This window comes from Dothidotthia symphoricarpi, assembly GCF_010015815.1.
Source record: "Dothidotthia symphoricarpi CBS 119687 unplaced genomic scaffold P153scaffold_2, whole genome shotgun sequence".
Classification (NCBI taxonomy): domain Eukaryota; kingdom Fungi; phylum Ascomycota; class Dothideomycetes; order Pleosporales; family Dothidotthiaceae; genus Dothidotthia; species Dothidotthia symphoricarpi.
In genome coordinates this window covers 966,253-992,867 of record NW_022985009.1, presented here as the reverse complement: position 1 = coordinate 992,867, position 26,615 = coordinate 966,253, and the positions used below count along the sequence as shown (strand labels likewise).

Here is a 26,615-nt window from a genome sequence, read left to right as displayed (position 1 = left end):
AACACTAATAAACGATCCTGAGACAGCCAACAGAGGCATACTGCTTTTGAGGGAAGATACTGACAGAGACGCCGTCTAGCGTTATTACAAAAGTCGATGTTGCGTCGAATTTCTCAAAGCTGATACAGAAGATGGATGGCGTGATAGAAAGCGGTCAACTGCAAAAGCGGGAAGTAAGCCGCGTTCTTTGTGGCTCCTACAAGCAGCTAAACTACACTAACGAAAGTCTCAGAAGTGCCCGCCAGGCGTTTGCTGCTAGGATTTAAGGGCTCAGACTTGTACGATAATGTTACTCGAAGTTGTCGAACTGGTGCACGATTTCGCTGCACGTTAGTTCCTGGTGTTTCGGTTAACCGAGAGAGCGGCTACTGGCACAATCTACTTGTCTGGGCAAATATATTTTGTGGATCCGCAAGCACTCGTCACCACGCGTCGTTGCGACACCAACCATGCAGCCAGAAGCAAGGAGGTCGTAGCAGGTCGTTGCAGGTCGATGACACACACATTCTTCCTATCTTCTCGGGCCGAAGGGACTATGAAGTCGCTGTCCAACGGGCCGGCGAATGGGTCAAAGCGCTGTTCCCGACAGCCTGGTTGCGCTAGGTTAGGCCCGGGGAGCGAAGACGAAGGTTCCGCCAGCTGTCCGCGACCAGAGAGAGAATCGAGGGGCTGGACGCAGCGCTGGATCTGGCTTTAGTCGAGACGATTGGCGGCTACAGGCTTTGGGCTCGTTTTCTGTGCAAGCAGCAGCGACGCGCTATGCAGGGAGGGCGCAGGCGCTGATTTGCCGGGGAAGGCGCTACTAGCAGCCTCCTTGGCATGCGCATCGCTATCCGCAACACAGCAAAATCAATCTCGGGTCCTCCTCGTTGTCGTGTGCAATGTCTCTTTGTCCCCTGATGTCCGCCGAGCAGTAGAGCCAGCTTGCGTGCTGAAGTCTGTCCCGAGCAAGTAGCCACGGCCGCCCCGCACCACCGAGACCAAGACCAGGACGACGCCCAGCCCATTCCCCTCCCGCCCTCGCACTCGCGCCGTAGCAGCCCCGAAGCTCCACCCGCGCTGCACCCTCCGCCCTCAGCAGCCTCGCCGCCCGCTCGCCTGCGCCCCTCTCGCTGCACGCTGCCTGCCCCTCGCCACATCGCCCGCGGGCTCCCTCCAATGGCTCCCCTGAAGACTGAGGCCGAGTCGTCGCCCCTGGCCCGCGCCATGCGCGAGTTCGAGGAGCTGGTGCTGGGCTTCGAGACGAGCCTGCTGTCGTCGCTGCCCGACGCCGTCGCCCAGTCCAAGGAGGACGTCCGTCGCGAGGCCTGCCGTCTGGCCATCTCCGACCTCAGCACAAAGTACACGCGCAAGTACATCCGCAACTCGCTCAATGCCGCCGAGTCGGAGGGAAAGCGCGTCGAGGAGCACCTGCACAGCCTATCCCTGAATGGCCACGTAGACGACGATGACGCCGACGACGACGACGACCTGGGTGGCATACACAACGGCTACTTCCGCCTGTACTCGACCGAGCTGTTCGACCTCCTCGAGCAGCCCACCGACCTGCGCTTTGGCACCCTGCGCTTCCACAAGCACCGTCCCGACACTGCAGCCGTGCCACACCAGCCCCGGGCAACACCAGGCGTCAGCGTCGAGCTCGCCCTCAACGAGTCGTTCTTCGTCGCAGACTCCATCGAAACGCTCCCCTACCACACCTTCAGAATGCCCTCTGCACCCTCGTTACAAAACCGTGGCATTCTCAGCAGGAAACCAGAAGACCACGGCGCTTTTCCCGACTTTGACTCGTGGTTATTATTCACATTCCTCGGTAACGGCTGCATAAAGCTCGAGGTGCCCATCGAAATGTGCGCAGACGTCTACGGCGGCCGCCTCCAGGGGCGCGAGAATGACGAGGTGCTGTTTTGGGGCTTCTTTGTCGACGACCACGTCGACACGTAGTGCATTGTTCGTTTGCTTGGGTTGGAGTTGACGGGTGGGCGGTAGACTGGGCTTTGGCTTTGGAGTTGGGCGCATCTGGCCAGGCTGTTGCGTAGCCTGGCCGCTGACAAGGGTGCATGGACACGCACCTACGATTCACGAATTTCCTTACTATTCGGTTCCCACATGCTTTTTCTTCCCTCTGCGGGATGCATCGTTATTCATTTCGCTTTGACTTTCCCTCCTTATCCCAGCTCATCCTTTGGATAGTCTGGCCGGGCATTTTGCATAGCATTCGCATCTTCTCAAAAGGCGGAAAATCAGAGGTAGATGGTAGATAGGTTTTTGATACGCGACGCGCAGCATTCGGTATATTCGGTATCTGGAACGATAATGGTGGTAGAAACGCCATGGGCGAATTAGATTCAATGGAGAAACGATTCGCCGAGGTTCTGCCATTCTCACTCTTCTTCTTTTGACATTTCCCAAATCTCTGCACTTTTTTGCTTGCGAGCCGTTCCAACACGTCATATCGGCTCACTATCACCTAACCATGGCGCCTACGCTTCCAACACAAGCGCCAGCCTCGGCGGCAACATCAAAAATAGCATCGACCGAATTTAGGCTGGGCGACAACGATATGTCGGACGCGAGCGATTCTGACCAATCACAATCCAATGAGCGGAGCTTGTCGCCGTCCAGGCAGGGGATGGGGAAAATCAGGAAGAAGAAGGAACGCAGACAGTTTGGTGCGCTGGCGGAGGAACTCGGCGATCTTCTCGGTAGTGCGTTCAATCCCGAGGATGGCACGTCTGCGGCCGTTGGTGTGGGTAAGTCAATCACGGGACTGTCGATGTGTGAATTGTGACAAGACTCGACAAACTTTTGAAAAATGTACAAGATGAAACTGACAGATTAAAGGTGAAGTGCAGCAAGCGACTGACGACCAAGTTATGGATATTGAATCAACATTCACCGGCAAGAAGATGAGTATGTGATAACCCTCCTTACACTTCGCTTCCTTCGTTTCTCTTAACAAACCCAGACAAACGCACCCGCCAAAATCTGCAAAGAATGGAAGCCCGCCAGAAGCGTGACAAGATGCAGGTGGGCTCAAGTGAACACAACACGCGGTCCAAATCTACTACTACTGCAGAACGAGGAGGTGTCACAAAGAAGAACAAGAAGCTGACGCCGACGGAGAAGAGGAGAGCCAGGGAGAAGGAGGCGAGGATTAGGAAGGCGGTGGATGCTATGGGGGAGAAGATGGATATTGAGTAGAGTAGGGAGGAGAGTGAGTGTGGGGAGGTACGGGGGTAGTTCGCAGCTCCAATCTCTCTTTTCCCATACCAAGTTTTTTTATACTTCTTCATGTCCCTCGGCGCATTGACGTAATCACTAGTTGCGGGGCTAGTCTTTCTCTCTGTTTTCCCGTCATCAGATGCCAAGACTACTTATGTGATTTCACTTGCTTCCACGATCTTTGCGTTTGTCCCTCACCTCACCTGGCCTGCACGCGGACTCTCACCTCGCCCGGATGGCTTACATGTTGTTCCTCACGTTGAATCACTTCGCCTGAATCCAACGCCTCTTCTAGTTTCCTCTGTACTGTCCTGGTTATCAGTATCGTCACTTTCTTTCCATTTTGAGTCCATTGACTCGCAAACACGATACGTACGCATGGGGACGCGAAAAATCTCCTGGACTGCGATGGGGAAGAGGGCGGGGAAGGCACAGAGAGCTGCAAAAGCGTCTGCTGCAGCTGAAAAAGCACGTCTCTACCAGAAGAGAGAAGAAGAGAATACGCAGAGGTCGCTCATGAAACTAAGGAAGATGCAGCCAGATGCAGCGAGTCTGACGCGTCTGGATAATGAGATTGAACGATTGGTACGGATGCTAGAGGAGTTGGATGTCTATTCGAATGGGGACATAATCACGAAGAAAAGAACAAGACTTGGAAGGGCATTGAAAATCATCCCAGAAAGTCTGAACGCCTCCCGAAGGGCCCATAAAAGTCAGGTTTACGTAATTCTGCCTCCGCCTCCGCATGAGTATCCGAATCCCATCTCACAAAATACCAAGCAAACTGATGCACAAACAAGCTGTCCACCACTTCGTCGATCTACTAGACTTGCCCAGTCAGATACACAGGTCGATGAGGATCTCACTACTTCTCGCGCCCCAATCAGGTCTGATGGACAGGGTTATTTCGAGCACCTACGTCGATGGTACAAGAACACACAGAGTAAAGACCTCGCTGTCAGAGATTGGGCTCAGGCTAGATTGCAAATACAATGCAAACTACGAGGTCAACGAGAAGTGAGACAAGATTGGTTGGAGTATCGAGGTAGATATGTTGTAAGAGATGATGGCAGAGATGTGGAGGATATCATGGAAGCTTCTGAACGGATCGAAGCATGTGACAACACAATAAGCAATTTGCAAATGGCCTTGCAGTTGGGGTTGCCAAACAGACTTCAACTCAGCGCTGAGTGGCGTCAACATCCTGTCACTCTTGAACAACTCTGGTTAGATCGGAATTTTGACATAGCTTCAGATTTCATCGACGGGAGCCAGCATGTGCAGCAACGCAAATTCAAGGATACAGAGACAGACATGAGTGGCCAACGATCCGGAAGTTTGTCGAGTCGGTCCTCACAGTCGGCGGGAGTGAACCTGCGAGATACGGGAGGATCTTCGTCGTCAACGCAATATGCAGCCTTGGAAGAGCAAAGGCAGGAGAGTCACACACCGCATCATCCAGAACAACTTGTTGCAACAAAATCAGACTCGATGGCACCACGGCAGGCGCTCCAGCCAGGGGGTATAATACTGCAGGACGTGGCAGGTTCCACCGCTGCATTAGTGCATGAATCAGTCACACCAGAAAGCCAACATCCGCCAAGCTTACCAGGACCGGATGTCTGTAATGCAGAGCTATTACTGGAACAACAGCACATGTCGATCTGGAATCAGCACAGGGTTGTGATGCAACGTCGATTCGAAGCTGCAGGGATACCCCAGTCTGTCTTGAAGACAAAGCTGAGTGTTCAGGAAAAGGCATTCTATCGCCAAGCTGAACAAGAACGACAGGTTCTTCGCTTAGAGCAAGCTGTGCGAGATGACTATGGCGTGCGCGCAGATAGCATCACTGATAGAGGCCTCACCACGAACGATTTCCTTGAGAGCGTTGTATGGGAGCTTTCGTCAACCCAGCTATGGCAGTACTTCGAGAATGGTGATAGTTGGCTCCAGCCAAACTGGATTCCCGAAGGCCATTTGTGCATCGAAACTAGACACCGCCAGGATATCAAGACAAACATCGTCCTAGATCTTGGCAACCGCTCATTTGAAGCGGAAGGAGTGTTGTTTTCCAACATAGTCTACGGCCAGTATATGGACATCACAGCAACATGCCACCAGGGTGGCGACGACGTTAACCTGAGTCTGACCTTCCTCCCAGACGGCCATGTTCGAGTCTTGTTCCCGGCTTTGCCGCTAGTTCGATCAGATGCCGGGTGCTGTGTTATGCATCTACTGGACAAGAGGGTGGAGTTCTCGGGTGTGTATATTACTACGAGCGAGTGAGAAATATCAGTGGGTTCACATGAGGAGTCGGGTGAGGGAGCTGATGGCATGGCGAGCGAGATATGTAGTATGATGATAAAAGGAAGAGGCGCTCTGGAGTGCTACAACGAGTATGAGACCAGCCACGAGGACTCACATTCAATGTCAAAGGTTAGGTTCTCGTGCTTTCTCATAGTCGTTTTCTTCCCAATCGATCTCACTTATAATCACTGCCCACCATCTATCACCATGATGTGTCCGGCCCAAACAGTGCAGATAATCCCTTCGTAAATCATTATATCTCATTCCGCGAATCGATCCGGAAGTTTCTAGTCATTCTTCTTGTGACGATATCTTGCGGTCGCGTTGCCAGTTCCCTTCCTATCACCGGATAGGTTGCCAAGACGCGCTAGCCACCTTCCCGTTTGTTCACTGCGACATTCTCACCCGTAACTATCCACCGAGCCACTCACCCACTTTTCTTCTCACGAGTCGACTGCCGTTACCGAAGCGAACGATATGACGAGAACCAAGCAAGCAAAGTACAGGAAAGCAATGCCCAAGAAAACGAAGCCCAAAGAAGGGAACTCTAAGGATGCAGAGCCCAAGAAACCTAAACCGAGCGAAGAAGCTATCGCGAGTCTCCGACAGCGCTATCACCAAGCTCGAGATGCTCAATTACGCCAATGGTATGCAGACTCGCAAAGCACTGACAGCAAAGTGAGCACACCCGCACAAATTAGGTTGCAGACGCAAATGCAATTACGAGAGCATCGCAAGCAGTTCGCTACATTGAGGCGTCAGCGCAAGAACTGTAAACGCCGCGAAGACGCTATTGGTCTTTCGGATTTGCAGGAAGAGTCGAAGAGAGCCAACAGTGCTTACGCCTCGTCCATGAGATTACTCAAAGGAAAGACAACGTTGCTCAAACCCGAGCGTGTATTGGGGCGCTGGATGACGAACCCTCCAACTCTCCAAGAGGTTCTCGACGACATAAATCTGGATAAGATGCATGACTTTGGTGCATTTAAGGTGGACCAGAACCTCTTGACTCCACATCAAGAAAATGACGAGGTAATCCCGGAGTACAAAGAAGACGATGACTGGGTAGCCAGTGTCTCCAAAATGAATCTACACGATACCGACCAGGGGCAGAACAAGTATCAGAAGAACACAGCGTTTTTGGAAAGGCCGTTGTATGCATCTCAAGAGGAGGTCTCTCAAGATGAGCAAGAGGAGGTCAAGTCAATCTGGATGAAACACGAAGCCAGGATGGTACGACGCTTCGAAGCAACAATGTCAGAATCTGATGTGCAGACGATGCTCATCAATCAGAAGCAAGCCTTTGATCAGCATCATCACTACGAACACTTGGTCATTGAGGAACACGAGAGGACTAAAAACCTGACAGCCGCCAACATTGTTATGTTCAACAATCGATATATAAGAACGTGCGTCAACCCCACACTCGAGCTGATGTGTCATAATCAGGGTACGTGGGATATCGTGTCCACCAAGTTGTGGGATTACCTCGACGGCAGCAAGAGTTGGATCTCACAAGACTGGATCCTCGGAGGCCAAATGTGTATCGAGACGTTTTCCGATTTACCTCGCGTCCATGTGACATTCGGCACACGCACCTTCAGTACCGATTGTGTTCAACTACCCACCCTCGTCGATCCACAGCCATTTGCATTACGAGCATTCTGCGAACAAGATGGTTCGAATGTGCTGTTCAGCATCACTTTCCTCACGAGCGGCTTTCTGAAGGTCCAATTTCCTGCACTCTCGATAATCCAGCCAGATGGAGGGTCCAAGGTTGTTCCCACCGCGGAGACGGTTCTAGAGTTGGTAGGTGTGTACACCGGAATGCATGGATAGAACGAGGGAGCCGGTATTGCAACACTTAGGTGATTTGGTTTGCGGAGTTGATTGGGCATTTGGAAAGACACATTAAAGTGGTTATGCGGACCATGTCACGGAGGCATCAGACGTTCATCATGTGGAATGTGAAGGATTGAGGCTATTCAGCAACCTGAGATTGCTTGGATAGATTCTGGACTAGCCTAAAACTCTCAATGATTACATACTTCAGTTACCACTTCTGAAAGCTCCTTTTCTTTTTGTACCGTGGTGCGGTTCCCAAAATCGCTAGCCCCGTTGCTGCTCTGACTACTACACCATCCCGTACCTTTTCCTAAACAACAAGGGAATCTTATAGTTGAATAGTTGGAGACCGAGTAGCAAAGCATAGGACTATATGGGTGACGGGTAATGAAAAAGAATTTAATTGTAATCACGAATCCCTACCTACGTATCAGCCCATGGATCGAGATCAAGGGGTGTTACAACTATCTGAAGTCATTATGTTACAGCTGGACTCTAGACCTACCGATGACCTGGAGTCAGGCGCCATTCCACATGGCACGTCTCTCAAGAACCGCCAAATTGCTATCCAATCTGTCTGGCGACGCTTGCTTACATCCACAATACCGTTCCGCTCTCTTTCCACACCCATCTCAATCCTCCGTAACCTCCCCGTCATACTTAGCAAACAACTTCCTTCCAACCTCCTCCAACTCATCCTTCTCCTCCCTCCACTTCACCGCATGCTCATGCACGCCCACGAACTCCATATACATGGGCTTCCCCTCTGCCGTCTCCGTCGGCTTACCCCGCAACAGCAGGTTTAGATCGACACGCAGCTGCAAATATCCATTACCCAGAAATACCACATCCATCTTGTACCCTTCCACCGCCGTCTTGATCGTCGTCGTGCGGAATGATGCATGCGGCGGCATGGAGAAGGACAGAATAGTGTACAGCATGGAACGGGGTGGGATGCTCAAGCGCGCTGTATACGCGTTCTGATCCCTGAAGCCAGCGATGGAGTGGATGGTCAGTGTGCGCTGTCCGAAGCCGTACTTGTCGACATGCGTGTCTGAGTACTTTGGGCAGAACAGCGTCCAGACGCCTTCAACGCGGCCGATGGGGACAGGGATACGTGCAGCGACGGCTAGTTCAAGGAGAGTTTCAGCTTCGGTGCTGCGCTGCTTGGCGTCTTCGAGAGCGTTGAGGTCCCCGTCGGTGGTGACTACAACTTTGAGCACATCAGGCGTGTCCTCTTTGTGCAGTCGGAGCACTGTTTCTCGCTTGGCGTTGCAGCCTGTCGCTAGGCCGAGACAGGGCAACGGACCTGCTGCGTCGTTCTGGACGCGCCAGTCGAGATGTGCGTTAAGGTATTCTCGCTCGTCGGTAAAGTTGACTGTCTTGCGTGCGGTGCGGAAATGCTCTGTAAAGGCCCCAAGGCTTGCTTCCTCGTGCGTCTCGCGATGCGTCTTTTTCTTGACTTCAGGCACGACGAATGGGTCGATCTCAGCACCGGAGCGGGAGTAAGGTTTGGAAATACGCGCGAAAGCTTCCTTGATACTCATGGAAGACCCGGATGAGACGGTTGAAACGGCGGTTGATGCAGCAACCGATGCAGCGCGAGGGCGAGGCTTGGGTTCATCATTCAAGGGCTCTGTGTACCTCATGAGGTTCGATGTGGTGAGTGACACTCGGCCATTGGGCTTGATGGCAAGTTTGTGGGTGGTTGGAAGAGCCACAGGCGTGAACGCAGATGTTTGATCGCCATCGGTACTGGGGGACGATAACGGAACATGCTTTGACTTATTATGTCCGGGCGTCGTGGAGACAGATCTCTGTGGTAGGTTAAAGGGGATGGGCGGTTTGGTTATAGTCACTGCCCGGTTCGTACTCTTGGAAGGGGGCGTTTCGACCACAAGTACTTGCGAAGATGTCTGTTCATTTGGTGCCACACTCTGCTGCGATTTACGCAGGATACTAGGACGGCGCACATCCATATTGTGTGGGAGCGGGATAGGCGTTCGTTTCGGGACGGATGAGTAAGGCGACGTCGTTGACGGGATTGGTGTCTTCAAGGGAGTGTCGCGTGTCTTCATGTCCAGGCTCTTGCGGCTTTTGTTCTTCTTGTTCTTGTCCTTGCCCTGGGCCGGCGTAGGGGTGGTCAGCACCTCACCGCTCGTTTCTCCAGTCACCTTACTGAGATCTTTCATTACCTCACTCTTGCGGCTTGATTTGGACTTTTTCTTCGACGGCGGCTCGCTTGACCGAGTGAAGCTGGACGACAGATCAAAGCCCTTCCCAAGATCGGTCATGCTGGCTTTCAAGCGGTCAAGAAAGTCCGCACCAAGGGCAGAGTCGGTGGCGCTTGGATTCTGGAGCGGTAGTAACGGAGTGTCGCTGAGAACCTCACTCTTTCTCTTGCGCTTCTTGGTTGAGGAACGCGCGTCACCTTGCTGACTACCCTTCTTCTTGTCCTTGCTTTTCTTCGCCTTGGAACTCGACGTTGCAGGCGTCTGGTTGACTAGAGGAGTTACAGGGGCCGTCTTCTCCTTTTCTTCCTCTTGAGCAGTAAGCGCATTCAGGGATCGCTTCCTCTCCTTCTCTTCTCTCTTTTTCAATTTCTTTTCCTCCTTTGACGTGAGGCTCTTGCGCTCGCTTTCAACGGCGCCATCTAGTTGCTGAACTGGATCACCTTCGGGCATAGCCGGTAGCGCCGCCTCCTCATCCATGAAGTCCAAGCTGTTGAATATAGGACGCGCCATCGATGGGGTTTGTGCATGTAGATGGTGCTTTGGAACCGGATACAGCCCGAAAGGCGGCATGGCGGATCGCAGCTGTCACTGACCAAGTTCAAACCCGTGGGCGGAGCAATCACTATCGCGGCACGAATCAGGCAAGATATGTGGCGAAACGCGTGAAAAGGGAAGAGAAGTATCGAAGCAGAATGGCACGCGGAAAGAAGTTCAGCGACTGACAGGAGTGTGGGCGCGGTGGAACGAAGAAATCAAGTTGCTATGGGCGACAACAAACATGACCCCGCGAACAAGGCCCCACAATATTGTCCTAGTGGTGAAAGTGAAGAAACTGGCAGGCGACCTGTTGTTCACCACGGTGTCGAGCTGCTTCATCGTGAGCGACTGTACGCGCCTTGAATGGCCAATCTTAATCTATCGAGATGAGATATCATGCATTTTTAGACCCAACAGCGTGTTTTTAGGTTTGTTTTGACAGATGAAAACTGCTGGCTTAGATTGGGTGGTGCACAAAATGGAATCAAGCGAGTGAAAGGGTGCATCGCAGCCTGCCAAAAATATCACAAAAGTTCGGGTAGTATACACATGCTCGAAAATCATGTTGCCTCCTTCACAAATGGTAAGTTCGTCACTAATGCTATAGAATATCATATGGAAACGCAAAGAACATATTACGCTAGAAGTACATGGCCATTTGTCAACGCGACATACTCTCAACACCCTGACACTTTTTGTTTTACAAAACAATCAACGCAAACACAAATGCCAAAAGTCGTTCAAGTAATGGGAGACAAAATTCTTACAAGACACATACAAATATCTACCTCTACGGGTTTGGTCTTACGACAAAGGTCAGTGAATATGTTGTGGATCAGGAACCGCCAATAACGTTCTCCCTACGGGGGATCACGATCTCGTGATTCATAGAGCCATAGTGATATTACCGAAATTCTCGCAAGTGCAAACATATCGAGAGTAAGCCAGACCACATTCGCAAACCAGCTCTGAATACGGATAACTCTACTCTACAATCCTACGCCCTGTTGTATATCTGACAAACATCGTCATCTTATCCAATGTGTGATAGATTCCTCACATCAAATTCCCATCTCCAAGACCTTGACCTTCGCCCGCATTTGACCTTCGTTGCAGCCATGACAACAAACCTCTGCACCACCAACTTTGCGCGCGATGGTCGTCTTCACGGGCTATCGTTTTCTGGCTGTGGTTGGTCCTTTTTCAGTCCTGTCACGGTTTCTGTATGCTCCGTCCCCAGGTGCGCATCATCGACGAACAAACTAGCCACAACAGCCAAGAATGCAAAGACTGTGTATGTGATCCACATGTTTCTTGTTGCCGCAGCAAAAGCTTGCTTTGCAGCTAGTTCCCATGTGGGGTTTTGGAGCGTACCCGGTATCATAACATTTGCCATCGCGCTATCGCCATCTAGCTGGTTCAATAGATCCTCGGGCAGGCCCGCAGCACGAAGGGATGATGCCTGATTCTGCATAGTGTTTTGAAAAATGGTCCCGCCAATGATGGTCGAGATAGACAGGGCGATGTTACGTGTGAACGACAACGTAGACGTTGCGGACGCAACATCTTGCTGCTCGACTTGGCTCTGAATAGCGATAAGCGGTGCTTCGAACAAAATGCCGGAGCCGAGACCGCCGATAGCCAAGAAGCCAACAGCTTTGGCGGTTGATGTGTATGCGTCAAAAGAGACGAAAAGGCCGAATCCAATGCATAAAAAGACAGTACCAAACCACATGATCTCGCGGAAACGACCAGTGCGGTGAATGAAAATACCCGCGAGGACGCCGCCGATAGCACCAGTTACGATGAATGGAAGTAGGAGTAGACCCGAACGCAGAGGTGAAGCCTCGAGGACGGACTGGAAGTACAGTGGCATGTAGTATTCTCCAGCGATAAATACCTGATCTGTCAGCCTTTCGCTTTTGTCGACAGTGGAGAAGTACTTACAAAACCATGAAAGAAGACGACTGAGAATGCCGCTACGTTCGTCTTGCGTTTGAAGAGGCTCATGGGTATGAGCGGGTATTTGGCAAGACGTGCCTCGCTATAGATGAAAGCAAAGATCATGACGCCACCTACGACAAGAAGGGCGATGACTTTCGCAGAGTCCCATGGGAAAAGTATTCCGCCGAAGTCCAATCCAAGGAGGATCATCAGTGTGAACCCAAGGAAGGTAAAGATGCCAATCCAGTCCACAGCTTTGATGCCGTCGAGGAACGAACAGTTATCATGCTTGATATCCAAGGATAACAAAATTAGAAGAGCAGCAAATCCACTAATGGGGAGATTGATGTAGACTTTGTCAGTCAGTAAGTCCTAACTCTTGGATGATACATGACGAACGAATGACTTACAGCACCATCGCCACGACACTAAGCTCGCAAATACACCACCTAACACCGGTCCAATTCCTCCAGCCAGCGCCCAGATGCCTTCCGTAAGTCCCAACAGCAGGCTTCGCTGTCTCAAGCTGAACAAATCGCTAACGCAAACGTGAACTAGCAAGATTATTCCGCCGCCCGCGGCACCTTGGAATGCGCGTCCGATGATCAGAGATTGCATTGTCTTCGCCGTCGCGCATACCGCTGAGCTAGCGAAAAATATGGCGAGAGCCGACACCATGATGAGTTTACGGCCCCAGATGTCGGACATCTTGGCCCAAATAGGACCGGAAGCAGCATTCGCGAGCAAGAAAGCACCACCAATCCAGGTGTAGCCAGCTGCCGAATTCAAGTCGCGGGCAATGGTGGGTGCAGCAGTTGCGACAATAGTAGCATCAAGAGCGGCTACGAAGAGGGAAAGCTGGTAGCCGTGTCAGAATGCACAAAAGGTACGCAGAGACAAATTCCAGAGGATACATACAAAAAGAGCAGTGAGGATTGCAAACATTTGGAGATTGCTTCTCTTCTTGCTTTGGTCCTCAACTCTCACACCTTCCTCCGGTGTGCTCTCTGACCGCTTTTGCTCTGTGGTCCCGATTTCATCTGACTGCTCGGTAGGCCAGATAGCCATCTCCGTGTCCTGTGTGTGCTTCATGTTCCAGAGTGAGCGCAAGATCTATTTTGTACACAAGATATAGCCCATTCCATACATAGCGATATTGAGGCGGTTAAGGAGCTGGAGTCCATGCTGACAGCTCTTTTTCATCGCGTCACGGACGTGTCGAAGCCAATCACATCATCAAGCTTGTCAGCAGCTAAGTCTCAACCTTTACCCCATCGGGATAGCGTGGGCCCTACGTGCCGTAAATCCCAAAGCTGGAATCAACACTCAGTCTCGAGGGCAAGAATAATGCAGATGAAACTCGGAAGTGTAGGATAAATGAGAGTACTCGAGTTTTCAGGCTCGACGTGAATGTCTTTCGAAGTGGTGATGAGTGAGTGAAACGACGACGACGACTCAAGCACGATCTCAGGAATAGGGGAAATTATGCAGGTCCCGTGTTGCTACACTCCTCTTCAGTGGTGTTATGTTTCACCATTGGAAGAGCTTCCTTTTGGGAAATCTAGGATTACGGGAAATTGATGTTCTGCTAACCAAAAATAGTAACTAATGGGGGTTGTTCGGATCAGCGTTCTTGATGGTCAGAAAAAGTAAGCCTAACATAGGCAGTTGATCTGTATTAAACCTTTTCATTTTTTTCAAAGCTTGCTATGTTATTCGTTTTATAGACCAGCGCTCCAGTATTTTTCTTGATTTACGTTGATATACAAGAATGTATCTGCTCTATATTGAAAGTGAACAGTGACAATAGCAAGTGATCGATTCAAATTCAAATGTATTGCATAATAGCTTTGAAAACGACAGATTTACTGCACATGTTGTGGGGGCCACGCAGGCAAATCGACTCCGAACATTCCTTCTCACACTTGAATGATCTCCCAGGCTTTTCCAAGATGTATTGCTGCGTGTTCGTATTCAGTTTGATATTCTCAGACATTGGTACGCGCCTTTTCATCGCCGATCGTAGCAGTTTCCATGATCTCCTCGTCACTATCCGCAAACGCTTTATCACCAAAGGCCACTGAAATCTCTTCCAGAGTATGACCCGCTGTCTCGACGTAGTAGAAATGCGCAAGACCAGCCGAGAAAAGACAGAAGCCCGCAATGACAAGGTAGAAGTAACCGCCGATTCCAGCAAAAGCATCAGGTGATACCATGCCAATGATGAAGTTAAATATCCAGTTGCTAGTCGTCGAGAGCGCCATGCCCTTGCTCCGGCCTCGCAATGGGAAGCATTCTGCAGGCACCAACCACGGAACTGGCCCCCATGTGAAGCCGTAGACGATATTGTAGAGCATGACGAAGGCATACTGGCCATTGGCCTTGGTGTGGACTGCCATGTCGGCTTCGGTGAACGCACAGACCACCCCCAACAGGATGGCCATCAACACGCCTCCAAGAATCATGAGAGGCTTTCGACCCCATCGATCGGCGAGCCACCAAGTCGCGACTGTTGCAGCTGTATACGGAAGGGCGTTTGCGGCGGTATAAAGCAGAGATTTGCGGTCGTCAAAGCCGGCAGCGCTGAGCGTACTAGGAAGATAGAACGAGATGATGTTGATTCCGTTGAGTTGAGCGAACATCTGCACGGTGATGCCAACAATGGTGCGCTTGCGGTAGCGAGTGAACATTTCCTAAGTGAAGTTTGTCAGCCATTGTAACATGAGAACTGTGCGTGACTCTGTGGGATGCTTACTGTCCAAGTGGACTTTCCTAGGTTCGTTTCGTACACGACTGCTTCCTGGATCTCCAAGAAAACTTGCTGAACATGAACCGCTTCAGTATCGCCGTTAGAATGTAGGTCTGCGACAGTCTGAAGACTCTCCTGCATAAATCCATTTTTGGCTAGCCAACGAGGTGTTTCTGGGAGGAAGAATGACATGACGACCAAGATGAAAGACAAGATGATCTGGATGATGAATGGACCTTGCCAAGACATCTCAGCCGGAAGCATGAAATGGAAACCATAGTCGACCCAGCATGACAACATATATCCAGCAATGAGGAAAGTGTACTCGATGCCGACCATAAGCCCCCTTGCGTGGGGAGCTGCAATCTCAGTCTGGATGATGGGTACCGTCATGGATAGGAAACCGACACCTAGACCTTGAATCGTGCGGCCAGCGACGAAGGTAGCGAATCCAGGGGCGAACATTTGAATGAAAGCGCTGAAGAAGTAGATGAATCCACCAATGCGGACACACTTCTTTCGTCCGATGATGTCGCCGAGCCATCCTGCAAGAAGGGCGCCTAGAGCAGCCGTGAGTTGCAGGCATGAAACACTGATGCCGGTGATCGAAGGATTGATAGAAGCCGTAGTACCGTCAGCACCGCCGTAGTCACTGTAAAACCGGCGGATGAAAACCGGATTTACGAGCAGGCCGGACATGATACCTGGAATTGTTAGCCGACAGACTTTTCGAATTTAATGAGATGACTTGCCCGAATTGTACCCAAAGAGCGCATCCCCCAAACTTCCAAAGCCGCATGTGGCATAGAGCAACATAGAGCCTTTGATTGGGTATCGAGCGTTGACTTTCCTTGGCTTGAGTTTCTTCTCAAACCAGCTCTCCTGTCCTGCGATTTGTTCAGCGACAGCGGACGAACGCGCTTTGATAGCAGCATTCTGTGCCGCAGCAGAAGATCGTCTCAGAGACATGGCGAATGTTCGAATTGAGTGAAGAACGGTCAATCAGAGTATAGACTGTGTCGATTGATCGACTACAAGTTGATGCGTTGAGAAAATTGGGGATGGATGAGCCTTTTCTACTACCCCAGATTCCACCCCATGGAGAAGAAAACGCCCATTACGCATGCCAGTAGATGCTTTCATGGGGTGGGTTTCGGTTCCGCCGGACTGACACACAGAAACACGATGCTCATGTTTTCGCCCCAGATAATTGGTGCGGATAGAACTCCGGCACTACGGAACCATGATTCACTCCGGAACCGCACAATTCCAAGACTGAACCCGCCGGAACCGAAAGTTCGATACACGATCGCGTTGATGGACAATTCGCATGAACTGAGAGTACTTCGTTTATGTAGCCATGCGTCGCTCTGTTTGGTTCTCGATCAACTTGCTCCAAAGTTTCATCAATCAGAGAGAATATAATCCTTCACCGACGTAATAACTCGCAATGCCTGGGACCGTTGGAACAAACCCAGCCCAGTCAAGCGCCAAGGCAGGCCATGTCAGTCGCGTCTCATGTTGAGAAGCCGCTCGCTAATCGATCAACTTCCAGGTTAATCGTGCCTTGGTGCTGTCACCATCTCTCGAGTTTAGTTACGAGGAGCGGACCATCCCAACGTTCCGCACATCCAGAGATGTTATCGTGAGGATCATAGCCACTGGGCTCTGCGGTTCCGATGTATGTATCTCCTGTCTTTCTTCTCCAAGCTTTGGGCACATAATGTGCTATATGCTCACCAGCGGTCTGAGCAGATCCACTATTGGCAACATGGTCGTATCGGCAACTACATCGTGGACTCTCCTATCGTCCTAGGTCACGAATCTGCAGGCATCGTGGAGGCATGCGGGCCTGATGTGAAGAACTTGTCCGTTGGGGACCGCGTTGCGCTCGAGCCTGGCATATCTTGCAACACATGCGAAGCGTGTAGGAGTGGCCGATACAATCTCTGCGAGTCAATGCGATTCGCTGCTACTCCACCCTACGACGGTACACTGTCGACTGTGTACTGTGTCCCCGAAGAATGCTGTTTCAAGCTCCCGTCGCACGTATCGTATAAGGAAGGCGCGTTGGTGGAGCCTTTGAGCATTGCAATACACGTCTGCAAACTTGCTGGTGACCTCCAAGGCAAATCCATCATTGTCTTCGGCGCCGGCCCGATAGGATTGTTGTGCTGTGCCGTAGCACACGCATTTGGCGCAACTACAATAGTGGCTGTGGATGTCGTAGATGCTCGGTTAGATTTCGCGAGAACATACGGCGCCACCTCAACGTACAAGATGGGCTTACAGTCGCCGGAACACAACGCCGAGGCCATGCTTGCCAGTACAGGGCTGGAGAGAGGAGGAGACGTTGTAATCGATGCTACTGGAGCACAACCTTGCATCAATAGTGGTGTGTGCGCTTTGAAACGCGGTGGGATCTTTGTACAAGCTGGACTTGGTTCTCCAACTATCGCATTTCCAATCGGTCAGATTTGTGATAAGGAAGCTACGCTGAAGGGCAGCTTTCGGTATGGACCAGGCGACTACAAACTCGCGATTGACCTACTGCGATCTCGGCGGATCTGCCTCAAGAGTCTCATTTCGCACGAATATACGTTCGCGGAGGCGAAAGAAGCCTTTATCAACGTCTCAAACAAGAACGGTATAAAGACGGTTATATATGGGCCTGGCGTTGATGTCGTTCTGGCAAATAGTACCGAAGAAGTTGTGGACACTCATATACCATAACCAGATAGTGTTGTTTGGAGGCAGTAATCGAAATTGAGGACATACGTTGGACGCTGTCTCAAAATATTTACCAGGATTATTGTTGAGCACCACTCCAGACCGAATCCCAAAACCAGTACAGCCCATTTCCCGTGGCGTCAAGCCCATTTTCATCATTAGCAGGTCCCACTGCGGTGCTGTTGCCATAATCATGAAACTCAGAACGGTCCCATGATTCATGGCTTGTGTCAGACACACCATTCGACTGGATGTGCACTTGATCATACTCCACGCTACCGGCCCAAGAGTCGCACTGAAGGTTGTCGAACCCGGATGGCAACACTAGACACGCGTTATGTATTAGCATAACGATGTTTTGCACAGAATATATGTTCTCAATCTGTCAATGAACAGGCGGGCATTACCTCTTTGCACTGATGCTAAACTTTCGTTCAAGCGCAAGACATCGTCAGCCTCCATATGCTGCATATCTCCTGGATCATTTCTGGCTCCAGTGGACGGTAGTTGAAGTGGCAAACGAAGAGTATCCTCGACAGAAATAGACACCACGTCCGACGGCGATGAAGTTTCGATAGCGTTCTCGGCCCTTGGCCTTTTCGAGGGTCGTACCGGAGCCAACATAGCTTCTGCTTCACGTTGGAGTAACATGCGTATAATGTCCCTCAGAACAGCGTTGTTTTGCTTTGGGAGCATAGAGCGCTTTCCAAGGATCTCTTGCAGTCGAAATATGCGTGTGACAATTTGTTTGACTTCCAGCGCGCGATTGGAAAGGGGGCTAGAGAGTGCCATGACGACCATGACTATCGCAGAATTGAACAAATTGATGGCTAGAAAAGCGACCAGATGGCTTTCCGTCGCTAGTTGAGCGAGTTGTGGCATTTGAGTTACTTTCGAAGTCCTTACCGCCGCATTCCACCATTGCTCAGTACTTGAGATGGAAGAGCTTGGATGACCGCTGGACTGATCTGCACATGACCGAGGAGACTCCATGTCTCCGGCAATAGCCAGTACCTCCTGTGCGGGGCAGTGTTCGTCCTCTGGCTGGGTTTGGAGCAATTGTTCGACTTGCTGCGCTAAGAATGGACGATGTATGATGATAAGCAAGTTGTCAAATGTGAGTTGTAGGGACAGTGCTTGTAAGTGATGAACTCTTTCAGTTGCTGAAGGATGCGGCCGGCAGTCGCGTTCAAGATCGAGGCTTAAATGAGTCGGTAAACGAGTCCGCCAAGCCCAGAGGTTCTCGGTGACCTTTGCAATATGCGCAAGGGTTACTTGCTTGACACATCCTACGGCGCGTATCCCGAAGATGATTTCGATTACTGCCGAGGCAATCATATATAACTTGTTCAACTCTCGTTGATAGGTCGAATAGCAAATGACACCATCAGACCCTTGGATGCGATCTTTCGTGAAGAATGGCGATTCAAATACGTCAGAAGGATGACTTACGTTGCAATCTTTGTCGTTTATGCCAAGGGGCCTGCCGTAGGTTACGCTCGCAAATCGGTCCCACGTGTACACTGTCCACCAGACACGCTTTCGTTCTTCGATGTTTTGTGACTCGCCTCGCAAAGTCTCTCTATGAAGTGCAAGAGCCTGAGCTGTCTTTATAGTCGCACCCAACAACGCAAAAGACAGGGTGGGCCTACCATGATAAACATAATACGACCCAAGCAAAACACACGTCTGGACGGATGAAATCGAACTTTGGTCCATCAGGTCTATTAGTTGCGCTTCAACACCTTTGATCAAAGCAAGTCCCCAGTCTCGCCATTCTGTGTTCGAGATGGTCTCATTGACTGCGCTTCTCTGTGATTTGTACCACGCAGCAATGCCGAGTATTGTAGACAGGAGGAGGAGAAAGGACTTTTGCGAGTGATGTGCGAGACCATCCGCAAGGGATTCAAACTTGGCGCGAAACTTTGGCTCGTAAATGACCAAAGAGAACCAGTGGACGGCGTCAAAATACTCCTCTAGAAGTGTACGCATCATGTCGGAAGGCGGGAGAGAAAATCCGAGAACTGACGTTATTGGACGTCGTTGAGCCCGATCATAGCGAGATGGCGCGGATTTAGAGAACGTATCGCCTCCGGGGATCGCAGATGTCGTTCTTTTCAATGCGGGTAGGTTACTGAGCGAACATATCTGCTCAAAGACTCAGCGGACCGGCCGAGAGACACTGACGAGATAAAGATATGGAATTACCTTCTGGGCAATACTCATAGCCGAATCAGCTCCAGCATCATCTAAAGAGTGTTGTCTACTGTCTATGTTCACAGTAGTGCTTGCTTCAGTCTCCAGGACAGTGATATCGTGATCTAAAGTGGGATCCTCTGATTGCAACACAGAGGAATGACGTGCGGTACCACTGCGCGCTCGAGGCCTCACGGAACTGATTTCACTGGGTGGGGATTTATCGGCTCGGCGTCTTCTGCATTGTAATTAGAGAAACTGTTGACATGAACATGTACCCTTGGGGCTCACTTGTGAGCACGATTTGTGGTCTCGCTCACCCCAGACGAGCATTCGACGTTCGCCCGACAACAAAGCGAGCAAGGCCGATATGAATCACACTCGTAGAATTTTCAGCAAAGGACATTACTTGCTTTGTTACGAAGACTAACTCGACTCTTGTTGCGGCGGCACCTGTCGCAGGCCTTACTGACTCGTGTCGGAAGCGGATTGCGCCCACCCCAGTCGTCAGACGACGCGCGAGCTGTGGTAGGAGTCGAAGTCATAATGAATGAAAAACAAGGTAAGGTAACATATCCGATGTTGCAGAGAGAGAGAAGGCGCGATGATGACAAACCTGCGCTAACTTACACTAAACCCACTAGCGCGTTCTTACCCCACAAAGTTACTTTCACCTCCATCCGACGCGACGGGACGCGTTCGTCAGGGTGGATGGATAAGTTTACTGTCGTTGCTATTGAAATCACAAATCTGAAACAGCATGATCTGGCCTTTTATAGCCTACATGTATATCAATGAACGTCAAAAGATCTGTTCTGTTGTCGACCAGGATGGGAGTTAAGCGACATCGTGTAGCGTCGCAGGCAAGAGGCAGTTCATCCGGCAAGCTGAACAAACTCGACAAGACGCCACGATGGAGCTCTGTACTGAATTCTGCAAAAAGCTGAACGCGATTCATCTGGATGGTGGTCGATTCCCGTCTCACGAGCAGCTGATCGCGCATCTCCCATCCACCAGCGACGACGGAAGCTGGTATCTCGGCACATGGCGTGAGTTGCAACAACACACGCAGTGCAACTTTTGCCAGTTGGTGGCTATCGCCATCGCGGAGGATGCTAGGCCAGGTGACAACAAGGTCATCAATCCTGAGCAAGTGATTAGCGTTCTGGTTTTCCCGGGCGAGTGTTCATTTCGTCTTTCGTACCCCTCTCGCCTGGGCACGCGCATTGAATTCGTGGCCGAGAATGATGTTCAAGCTGGAGGACCAGACACTGCCAGAGTTGTTCTTGAGTCTAAGGTTGATGTGTCAAGGATCAAGAAATGGGTGCAGACTTGTCAAGAGCGACATGAGTCGTGTTCTCCATCCATGCTGGAGGAAGAGGATAAGGTTCGTATATCCATAACCCCCTCCCCCCCCAAGTGTCAACGGTTCTGACTGCAGTTCAAGAATAATGAAATGGTTAAAAGGTGGAAAGGAAGATTTAATGAAAGCGCCACCTCGAACTTTAGAGTCATCGACCTCAAACACGGCTGTATACGACACGTAGCCCTAGAAGTCAGATACGTAGCGCTGAGCTACGTCTGGGGGCAGCTACCAATGTTTAAGCTCCAAATGCATAATTACGAACGACTGCTACAGAAAGGCAGCTTGGAGGGCATACGAAATGATCTTCCTAGGACCATCAACGATGCCATTGAACTTGTGAAAGCAATGGGAGAACGATTCCTCTGGGTTGACGCCCTTTGCTTGGTACAAGACGACGCGGAAGACGTAAGCTTAGGCATCGAAATGATGAACTCAATCTATCATGGTTCATACTTCACCATTGCCGCGGCTTCAGGATCCGACGCAAATGCAGGCTTACCCGGAGTGGGTCAGTCTGACGAGAGCAAACAAAGGAAACAAGCGATCAGATGTATCACGCCCAACATCAAGATGGCGATCGTTCATGGTGTCGACTGGCATCTCAATAGGTCTATCTACAACGAACGTGGATGGACGATGCAAGAACTCGTTCTTCCTCGACGGACGGTCGTCTTCCTCAACGGACAGGCGTATTACAGATGCCAGGAGGCGAACTGGAGTGAGGAGACGTGTGCTGATCGATGGACTGACTGGTTAGACGCAGATGACAGTAACATCAGCCGTATTCCCGATCCGATCGAAGGCTTCTTGCCTTCTGCCTGGGCATATCAAAAACTCTGCGAGAACTTCTCGTTTCGCAAGTTAAGAAGCGATGGTGATGCTCTTCGAGCTCTTGTTGGAGTTACTCGTCCGATGGCCACCGGTATGGAAACTTTGTTGGTCGAGGGGCTCCCCGGATACTACCTCGATCACTTCATCCTCTTTATCGCCTCCAAAGGAGACCTGCGACGACGAGACAGATTCGCAAGTTTTTCGTGGGCTGGATGGGAAGGACAGATCATGTGGCCACGGGAAAATTTTATATGGTACGACAAGACAGAAACTGGAACTTCAACAGGAACGCGGGATACAGCGAACATTCTCAAATACCTGAAACATGCCCGAATCGTGGAGTGGGGTGCTTTAACTGTACCAACTAATCTTGAGGACCTGACATATCGCCCTTACGAACTGCCTTCGTTACTGCTTGAACTGATAAAAGGCCATCAGAACGTTTTTCCCATGGTTGAACAAGACCCTTTACGAGACCCTAAGTATAACAGCACACCGTGGTGTTCTGGTGGAAGCAGCAGTGGTGACGTGCCTCTGTGGGACCGTATCCCCAGTAGCTTGGGCGAAAGGGAGGACGACACCGCGAAAAAGTCACGACCCTTGCGTGGATTCTCTATCAAGGCCCTTAACTCAGCCAATAGCCAAGCAGAGTTTGACAGGCTGCTGTCCCGCATGGATCAAAGTTCCGAAAAGTGGGCGATGCAGAACTGGATGGCCTGCCGTCTCATACGTAAGATCATCTCGCTGCTTGACCAGCTGTGAGACACTAATATTTGTTAGGTGTTCGAGGCGCCATCGAGAACAAATCTACAGTAGGTCCTCGACCAGATCAACTTCAAAGCCCCGACGAACGGGATGCAGTCAGGTTCCGACGCCCACGCGTTTATGGCAAAGTAGAGGCGGAAGGAACATTGCCAGTAACCGACATCCATATGGAAGCCTGCAGGTCCAACATCGCGAGACAGACCGAAGACAGTGCAGAACCACCCCCAGATACTTCTGCCATGCCGTGAGTTTTCAAAAGAATGCAAAGACTGACAACTGACATCAAAACAGCAATTTCCCACCCTACACAGTTCTACACTTCATAACCATATCTCTACATCTCACTCTCGGACCATCCCAAACAAAGTCTCGTCAATCACAACCCGCAGATCCCACCTTCACGTCTCCATTCGACCGCATCCCCGGCACCCCTCTCTTATCCAAAACCGGCAATCTCATCGGCTCCCTTCACCCCGACAACACCGAATCACTGGACCCACCAGGTTCCCAAATCGAGCTACTCATCATCGCACACTCCCACACGCCGACCGTTGGCTCTGCGCTCTTCGAGCTGGAAGACGCCAATACAGAACGCCCGTGGAAGTTGTTCTGGGTACTGCATGCGGTATGGCATGAGGGGATTGCTGAGCGCCGCGGAGTAGGGCAGGTTCTTGAGTCGGCTCTGGAGGACGCCGTTGAGCCTGGTCCATCTGTTAAGACCGTGCTGCTTGGTTGACAGCGATGCGAGTTGATCGTGCGTGACGTGCACCCTTTCCTGTTCTGTCGAAGAATTTGCTCACGTGTGTCGACCGGAACTCGACGTAACATTTTATGAAGTTGGTGTCCTCATAGCGATGATGTGATTATGAATTAATGATTTGAACAATGACTGATATGCATCATGAGCATCGAACACATTTATTTGCTTGAACCCGCTGAACCGTACACAAAAGACAAGACGTAAACGCTTACGCTAAAACGGTGCTCGTACCAACTCCACCCATCCAAATGAGATCTCTCGCTCTTGCAATGCCTCGAACGTGCAGTCCCAAATCTAAATCTCAAACCTCACTACACCTCCACATCGATGTCTGATGTATACCTAATCACTTTCACTACTAGAACTACTGGAACTACTGTCCTCATCCAGTCCGACGCCGAATTTCGTCGCTTTCGGGACTGGGGGCGTCGCCTTAATAATCGGCTGGCTAGAAACTTGTGTGCTCTGGTTAAGCGACTTCTTTGGTAAACCAGACTGTTCTGCTTGTTCTTGCAATAACTCGCTAACATTCTTGAATCTCGAGTACGATCCTTTCACAGTAGGACGGCGACGGCCGGATGCTTGAGCGGACACAGATTGCGACGATGCGTATTGAGACGCGGGAATTTGGCTTGTTTCTGGAACAAGAGGCGTTGAGAATGGTGGCTTGCGTGAGGGCGGTGAGGAGGGAACTGCTGCGGAGGATGGTTCCAGAGAGACGTCGGGCATTTCGACGTCTTCTTCCTCTTCCTCCTCTTCCTCCTCCTCTTCTTCGTCCGACGATGACGTGTCGCTTTCACTTTCCAGTTTGGCATTTGTGGGTGTAGATTTTGGAGCCGAGGCTGGGGTCTCCTCTACCTCGTCTTCGCTCTCAGATGCGTCAGGGGTTGGGGTATGGCTTAGGAAACGCGCTGGTGCACGAGACATAACAGGCGATGATCGTGTTGAAGCGGCAGCACTTTCAGATCGTGATTTGGTCTCGTCTTCATCTTCGGCTTCAAACTCGGAATTGGTCGGTTCCTTGGATTGTCTTGACTTTGCGCTTTCGTTAGGCTGGACGCTTGCGCTCTTTGATGGATCGAGTCCTTGGAATCCCCACGACTGTGAGTTCCATGGGGCGGTGTTCTGTACCGTCTCCTCCTGCGCATCCACATCGTTTTCCACAACGGCATCACTGTTCGTCTTAGTGATCTCGCCAGTGCCTTCCACCTCGGAGATTTGATTATCTAGAGTCCTATTCAAATCTTGCGTTTTGGGCACCTGCTGAGGCTCCTCTTCATCTGAATCAGAGTAATCTGTCGAAGACTCGCCGCTGGAGATCACAAGGACTTGCTCTACTTCCTTCTTAGCTACAGGAGTAGCTGCCGGGTTAGGTCGGACTGGTTTGGGATTCACGGTAACTCGAGCTGCTGGAGTCGATTGTGGGACAGGTGCTGAGCTGGAAACACTGTTCTTTGGGGGGCGACCGCGTCGCTTAGCGGGCGCTGCTACCGGCGTAGAAGACTTTGGGGTAATGCTAGAATGTTGAGTTCTTCCAGCGCCATTTATCTGCTGAGTGGCTTGCGAGCTATTGTTACTCGAAGAACGCCGCACATTATCAGGCAAAGGAACCGCACTGCGGATCGGGATGGGTTCAGAGTTGCTTGACCCTGACAAACGTCTAATCGAAACGTCCGACTTGGGGTTAGCGAGTTGCTTTGGGCTGCCCGTTACGGGTACTTCGTTTCGTAAGGGTGTGCTCCGTCTGTCAGAGGATTGCGAACTCTGTCTCCGTGTAAGGCTATTGCTTGGTAATCTTAGAGCTGGCTTTTTAAACGTATCAGATTTCCCAGGCGCAAGTGAGTCTCCCTTTGAAGTAGCGGTTCCACTCGGCGTCGCCGATCTGACATTCTCTGGCAATGGAACCGGACTTCTAATCGGAGTTCTTTGCGAGGATGCTGCATGGAGAGATGGTTGAGCGGTAATGATTGTGCTAACTTCCGTTGATTGAGGAGAGATATTGTTCTTTTCCGTGGATTGTTGGGGAGTTTGGGTCGGCACTGGTGCTAACACTTCTCTACCAATAGAGCTGGCGTTGGACTCAGAATGAGAAGAGCTCGGACGTGAGCCATTACTGATCACCACCATTGGCGAAGTTGTTCTCGGCTTCGCAGTCAGAGAAGGTGTTCTTATCTTCGCTTGCAGGGAGTTCAGTCTCGCTTGATTTTTGGGCGTGAGTTTGGTGTTCTTGGAACTGCTGGAGGCGGTAGCTGGTGTAACGCTATTCCCCACGTTCAAACTTGGCCGTGCTGGTGTGACTTTTGTTAGATCTTCCAATACGTCAAACTGCACGTTACGCCTCGCTTGCGACGGAGTCAGTGGTAGCGATTTTCTGGTAGGTTTCTTGAGACTACCCGGTTTGGCTGTGTTCGCTGAGGTGCTCCTGCTTGGAGTCTGGTGTATAGTCTCACCGAGGAAAGCGTCGGTTAGGTCTTCTTGATCGTCGACATGTCCGGAATGGCTCCCCCGTCGCGAGTTGGATGTAGCCTCCTGCGGGGTAGATTCTATGTCGTCGGGCTTTGGCAGTTGGAACGCATATGCCTTCTCAGAGAGTGATTTCGGTGCCGCTTTCTGCGTATTGCTACCCGCAGACAATAGTCGCGACTGGTTGAGAAGATCTGCTCCTCTTTGTAGCATCTTCGAATTGTGCGGCGAACGGCCATAGGTCTTCTTTGATTTTGACGAAAGCTGGAGAAATTCGGGCGAACTAGGAACATCATACACATCTCTGCGCTTCGTCGCAACAGGAGGAGTGCTAAATGCAGGCGATTGGGAAGTCGACTTTGGAGACTGGTTTATAGCTGCTTCCTGTGTGTCCAACTTTAGCGACACAGCGACTTCCTGACTGACCGGCTCAGGAACATCATGCATGTGCACGTCTTCCGAACCAAGGTAGTCCGTCTCCAGGACTTCATCGTCGAACTGCGGGATAGGGATTTCTTCAGATGATGCGCGGGGTGTATTTGATCGAGCCTTGGACGATTGGCGTTCACGGGGCAAGGGTTGAGATGCTGGTACGAGCGGCTTTGCCAATGAATTGCCAGAGGACGCGGCGGTGGCAGCGGTCTGCGGGAGTGGGAGGCCGAGCTC

At 51.0% G+C, this 26,615-nt stretch overlaps 10 protein-coding genes across 10 annotated transcripts; 6 read left to right on the top strand and 4 right to left on the bottom strand.

Moving 5' to 3' along the window:
• Positions 1–874: 874 nt before the first annotated feature.
• P153DRAFT_363032 (uncharacterized protein) lies at positions 875–2,264 on the top strand. Its single transcript, XM_033667278.1, has one exon. The coding sequence runs from the start codon at positions 1,159–1,161 to the stop codon at positions 1,939–1,941; it is 783 nt and encodes a 260-aa protein (XP_033528396.1). The 5' UTR covers positions 875–1,158; the 3' UTR covers positions 1,942–2,264.
• A 154-nt stretch (positions 2,265–2,418) lies between these two features.
• Positions 2,419–3,423, top strand: P153DRAFT_392630 (uncharacterized protein). The gene is made up of 3 exons (XM_033671166.1): positions 2,419–2,750; positions 2,842–2,910; positions 2,966–3,423. Exons 1-3 carry the CDS (start codon positions 2,474–2,476, stop codon positions 3,199–3,201), a joined length of 582 nt encoding a protein of 193 aa, XP_033528395.1. The 5' UTR covers positions 2,419–2,473; the 3' UTR covers positions 3,202–3,423.
• Positions 3,424–3,594: 171 nt separating this feature from the next.
• On the top strand, positions 3,595–5,613 carry P153DRAFT_392629 (uncharacterized protein). The gene has a single exon (XM_033671165.1). It carries the CDS (start codon positions 3,601–3,603, stop codon positions 5,506–5,508), a length of 1,908 nt encoding a protein of 635 aa, XP_033528394.1. The 5' UTR covers positions 3,595–3,600; the 3' UTR covers positions 5,509–5,613.
• Positions 5,614–5,950: 337 nt separating this feature from the next.
• On the top strand, positions 5,951–7,554 carry P153DRAFT_363030 (uncharacterized protein). Its single transcript, XM_033667277.1, has one exon. It carries the CDS (start codon positions 6,043–6,045, stop codon positions 7,366–7,368), a length of 1,326 nt encoding a protein of 441 aa, XP_033528393.1. The 5' UTR covers positions 5,951–6,042; the 3' UTR covers positions 7,369–7,554.
• Positions 7,555–7,791: 237 nt separating this feature from the next.
• Positions 7,792–10,178, bottom strand: P153DRAFT_392627 (uncharacterized protein; the record flags this gene model as incomplete). The annotated part of the gene is made up of 1 exon (XM_033671164.1): positions 7,792–10,178. The coding sequence occupies one exon, from the start codon at positions 10,176–10,178 to the stop codon at positions 8,007–8,009; it is 2,172 nt and encodes a 723-aa protein (XP_033528392.1). The 3' UTR covers positions 7,792–8,006.
• A 709-nt stretch (positions 10,179–10,887) lies between these two features.
• Positions 10,888–13,263, bottom strand: P153DRAFT_306788 (MFS transporter-like protein). Its single transcript, XM_033664640.1, has 4 exons — positions 13,008–13,263; positions 12,500–12,947; positions 12,093–12,442; positions 10,888–12,045 (listed from the first exon to the last, which is right to left on the bottom strand). The coding sequence occupies exons 1-4, from the start codon at positions 13,179–13,181 to the stop codon at positions 11,311–11,313; spliced, it is 1,707 nt and encodes a 568-aa protein (XP_033528391.1). The 5' UTR covers positions 13,182–13,263; the 3' UTR covers positions 10,888–11,310.
• A 582-nt stretch (positions 13,264–13,845) lies between these two features.
• Positions 13,846–15,863, bottom strand: P153DRAFT_427880 (general substrate transporter). The gene is made up of 3 exons (XM_033672686.1): positions 15,591–15,863; positions 14,845–15,542; positions 13,846–14,782 (listed from the first exon to the last, which is right to left on the bottom strand). The coding sequence occupies exons 1-3, from the start codon at positions 15,805–15,807 to the stop codon at positions 14,078–14,080; spliced, it is 1,620 nt and encodes a 539-aa protein (XP_033528390.1). The 5' UTR covers positions 15,808–15,863; the 3' UTR covers positions 13,846–14,077.
• A 530-nt stretch (positions 15,864–16,393) lies between these two features.
• On the top strand, positions 16,394–17,571 carry P153DRAFT_280397 (GroES-like protein; the record flags this gene model as incomplete). Its single annotated transcript, XM_033663072.1, has 2 exons — positions 16,394–16,519; positions 16,594–17,571. Coding segments are annotated over 2 exons (1,104 nt in total), but the record flags the coding sequence as incomplete, so codon positions are not given.
• Positions 17,572–17,740: 169 nt separating this feature from the next.
• P153DRAFT_409360 (uncharacterized protein) lies at positions 17,741–20,309 on the bottom strand (the record flags this gene model as incomplete). Its single annotated transcript, XM_033672068.1, has 4 exons — positions 17,741–19,716; positions 19,777–19,999; positions 20,056–20,144; positions 20,196–20,309. The coding sequence occupies 4 exons, from the start codon at positions 20,307–20,309 to the stop codon at positions 17,911–17,913; spliced, it is 2,232 nt and encodes a 743-aa protein (XP_033528388.1). The 3' UTR covers positions 17,741–17,910.
• A 349-nt stretch (positions 20,310–20,658) lies between these two features.
• P153DRAFT_330732 (HET-domain-containing protein) lies at positions 20,659–23,585 on the top strand. Its single transcript, XM_033665438.1, has 4 exons — positions 20,659–21,151; positions 21,212–22,691; positions 22,742–22,970; positions 23,018–23,585. Exons 1-4 carry the CDS (start codon positions 20,678–20,680, stop codon positions 23,460–23,462), a joined length of 2,628 nt encoding a protein of 875 aa, XP_033528387.1. The 5' UTR covers positions 20,659–20,677; the 3' UTR covers positions 23,463–23,585.
• Positions 23,586–26,615: the final 3,030 nt, after the last annotated feature.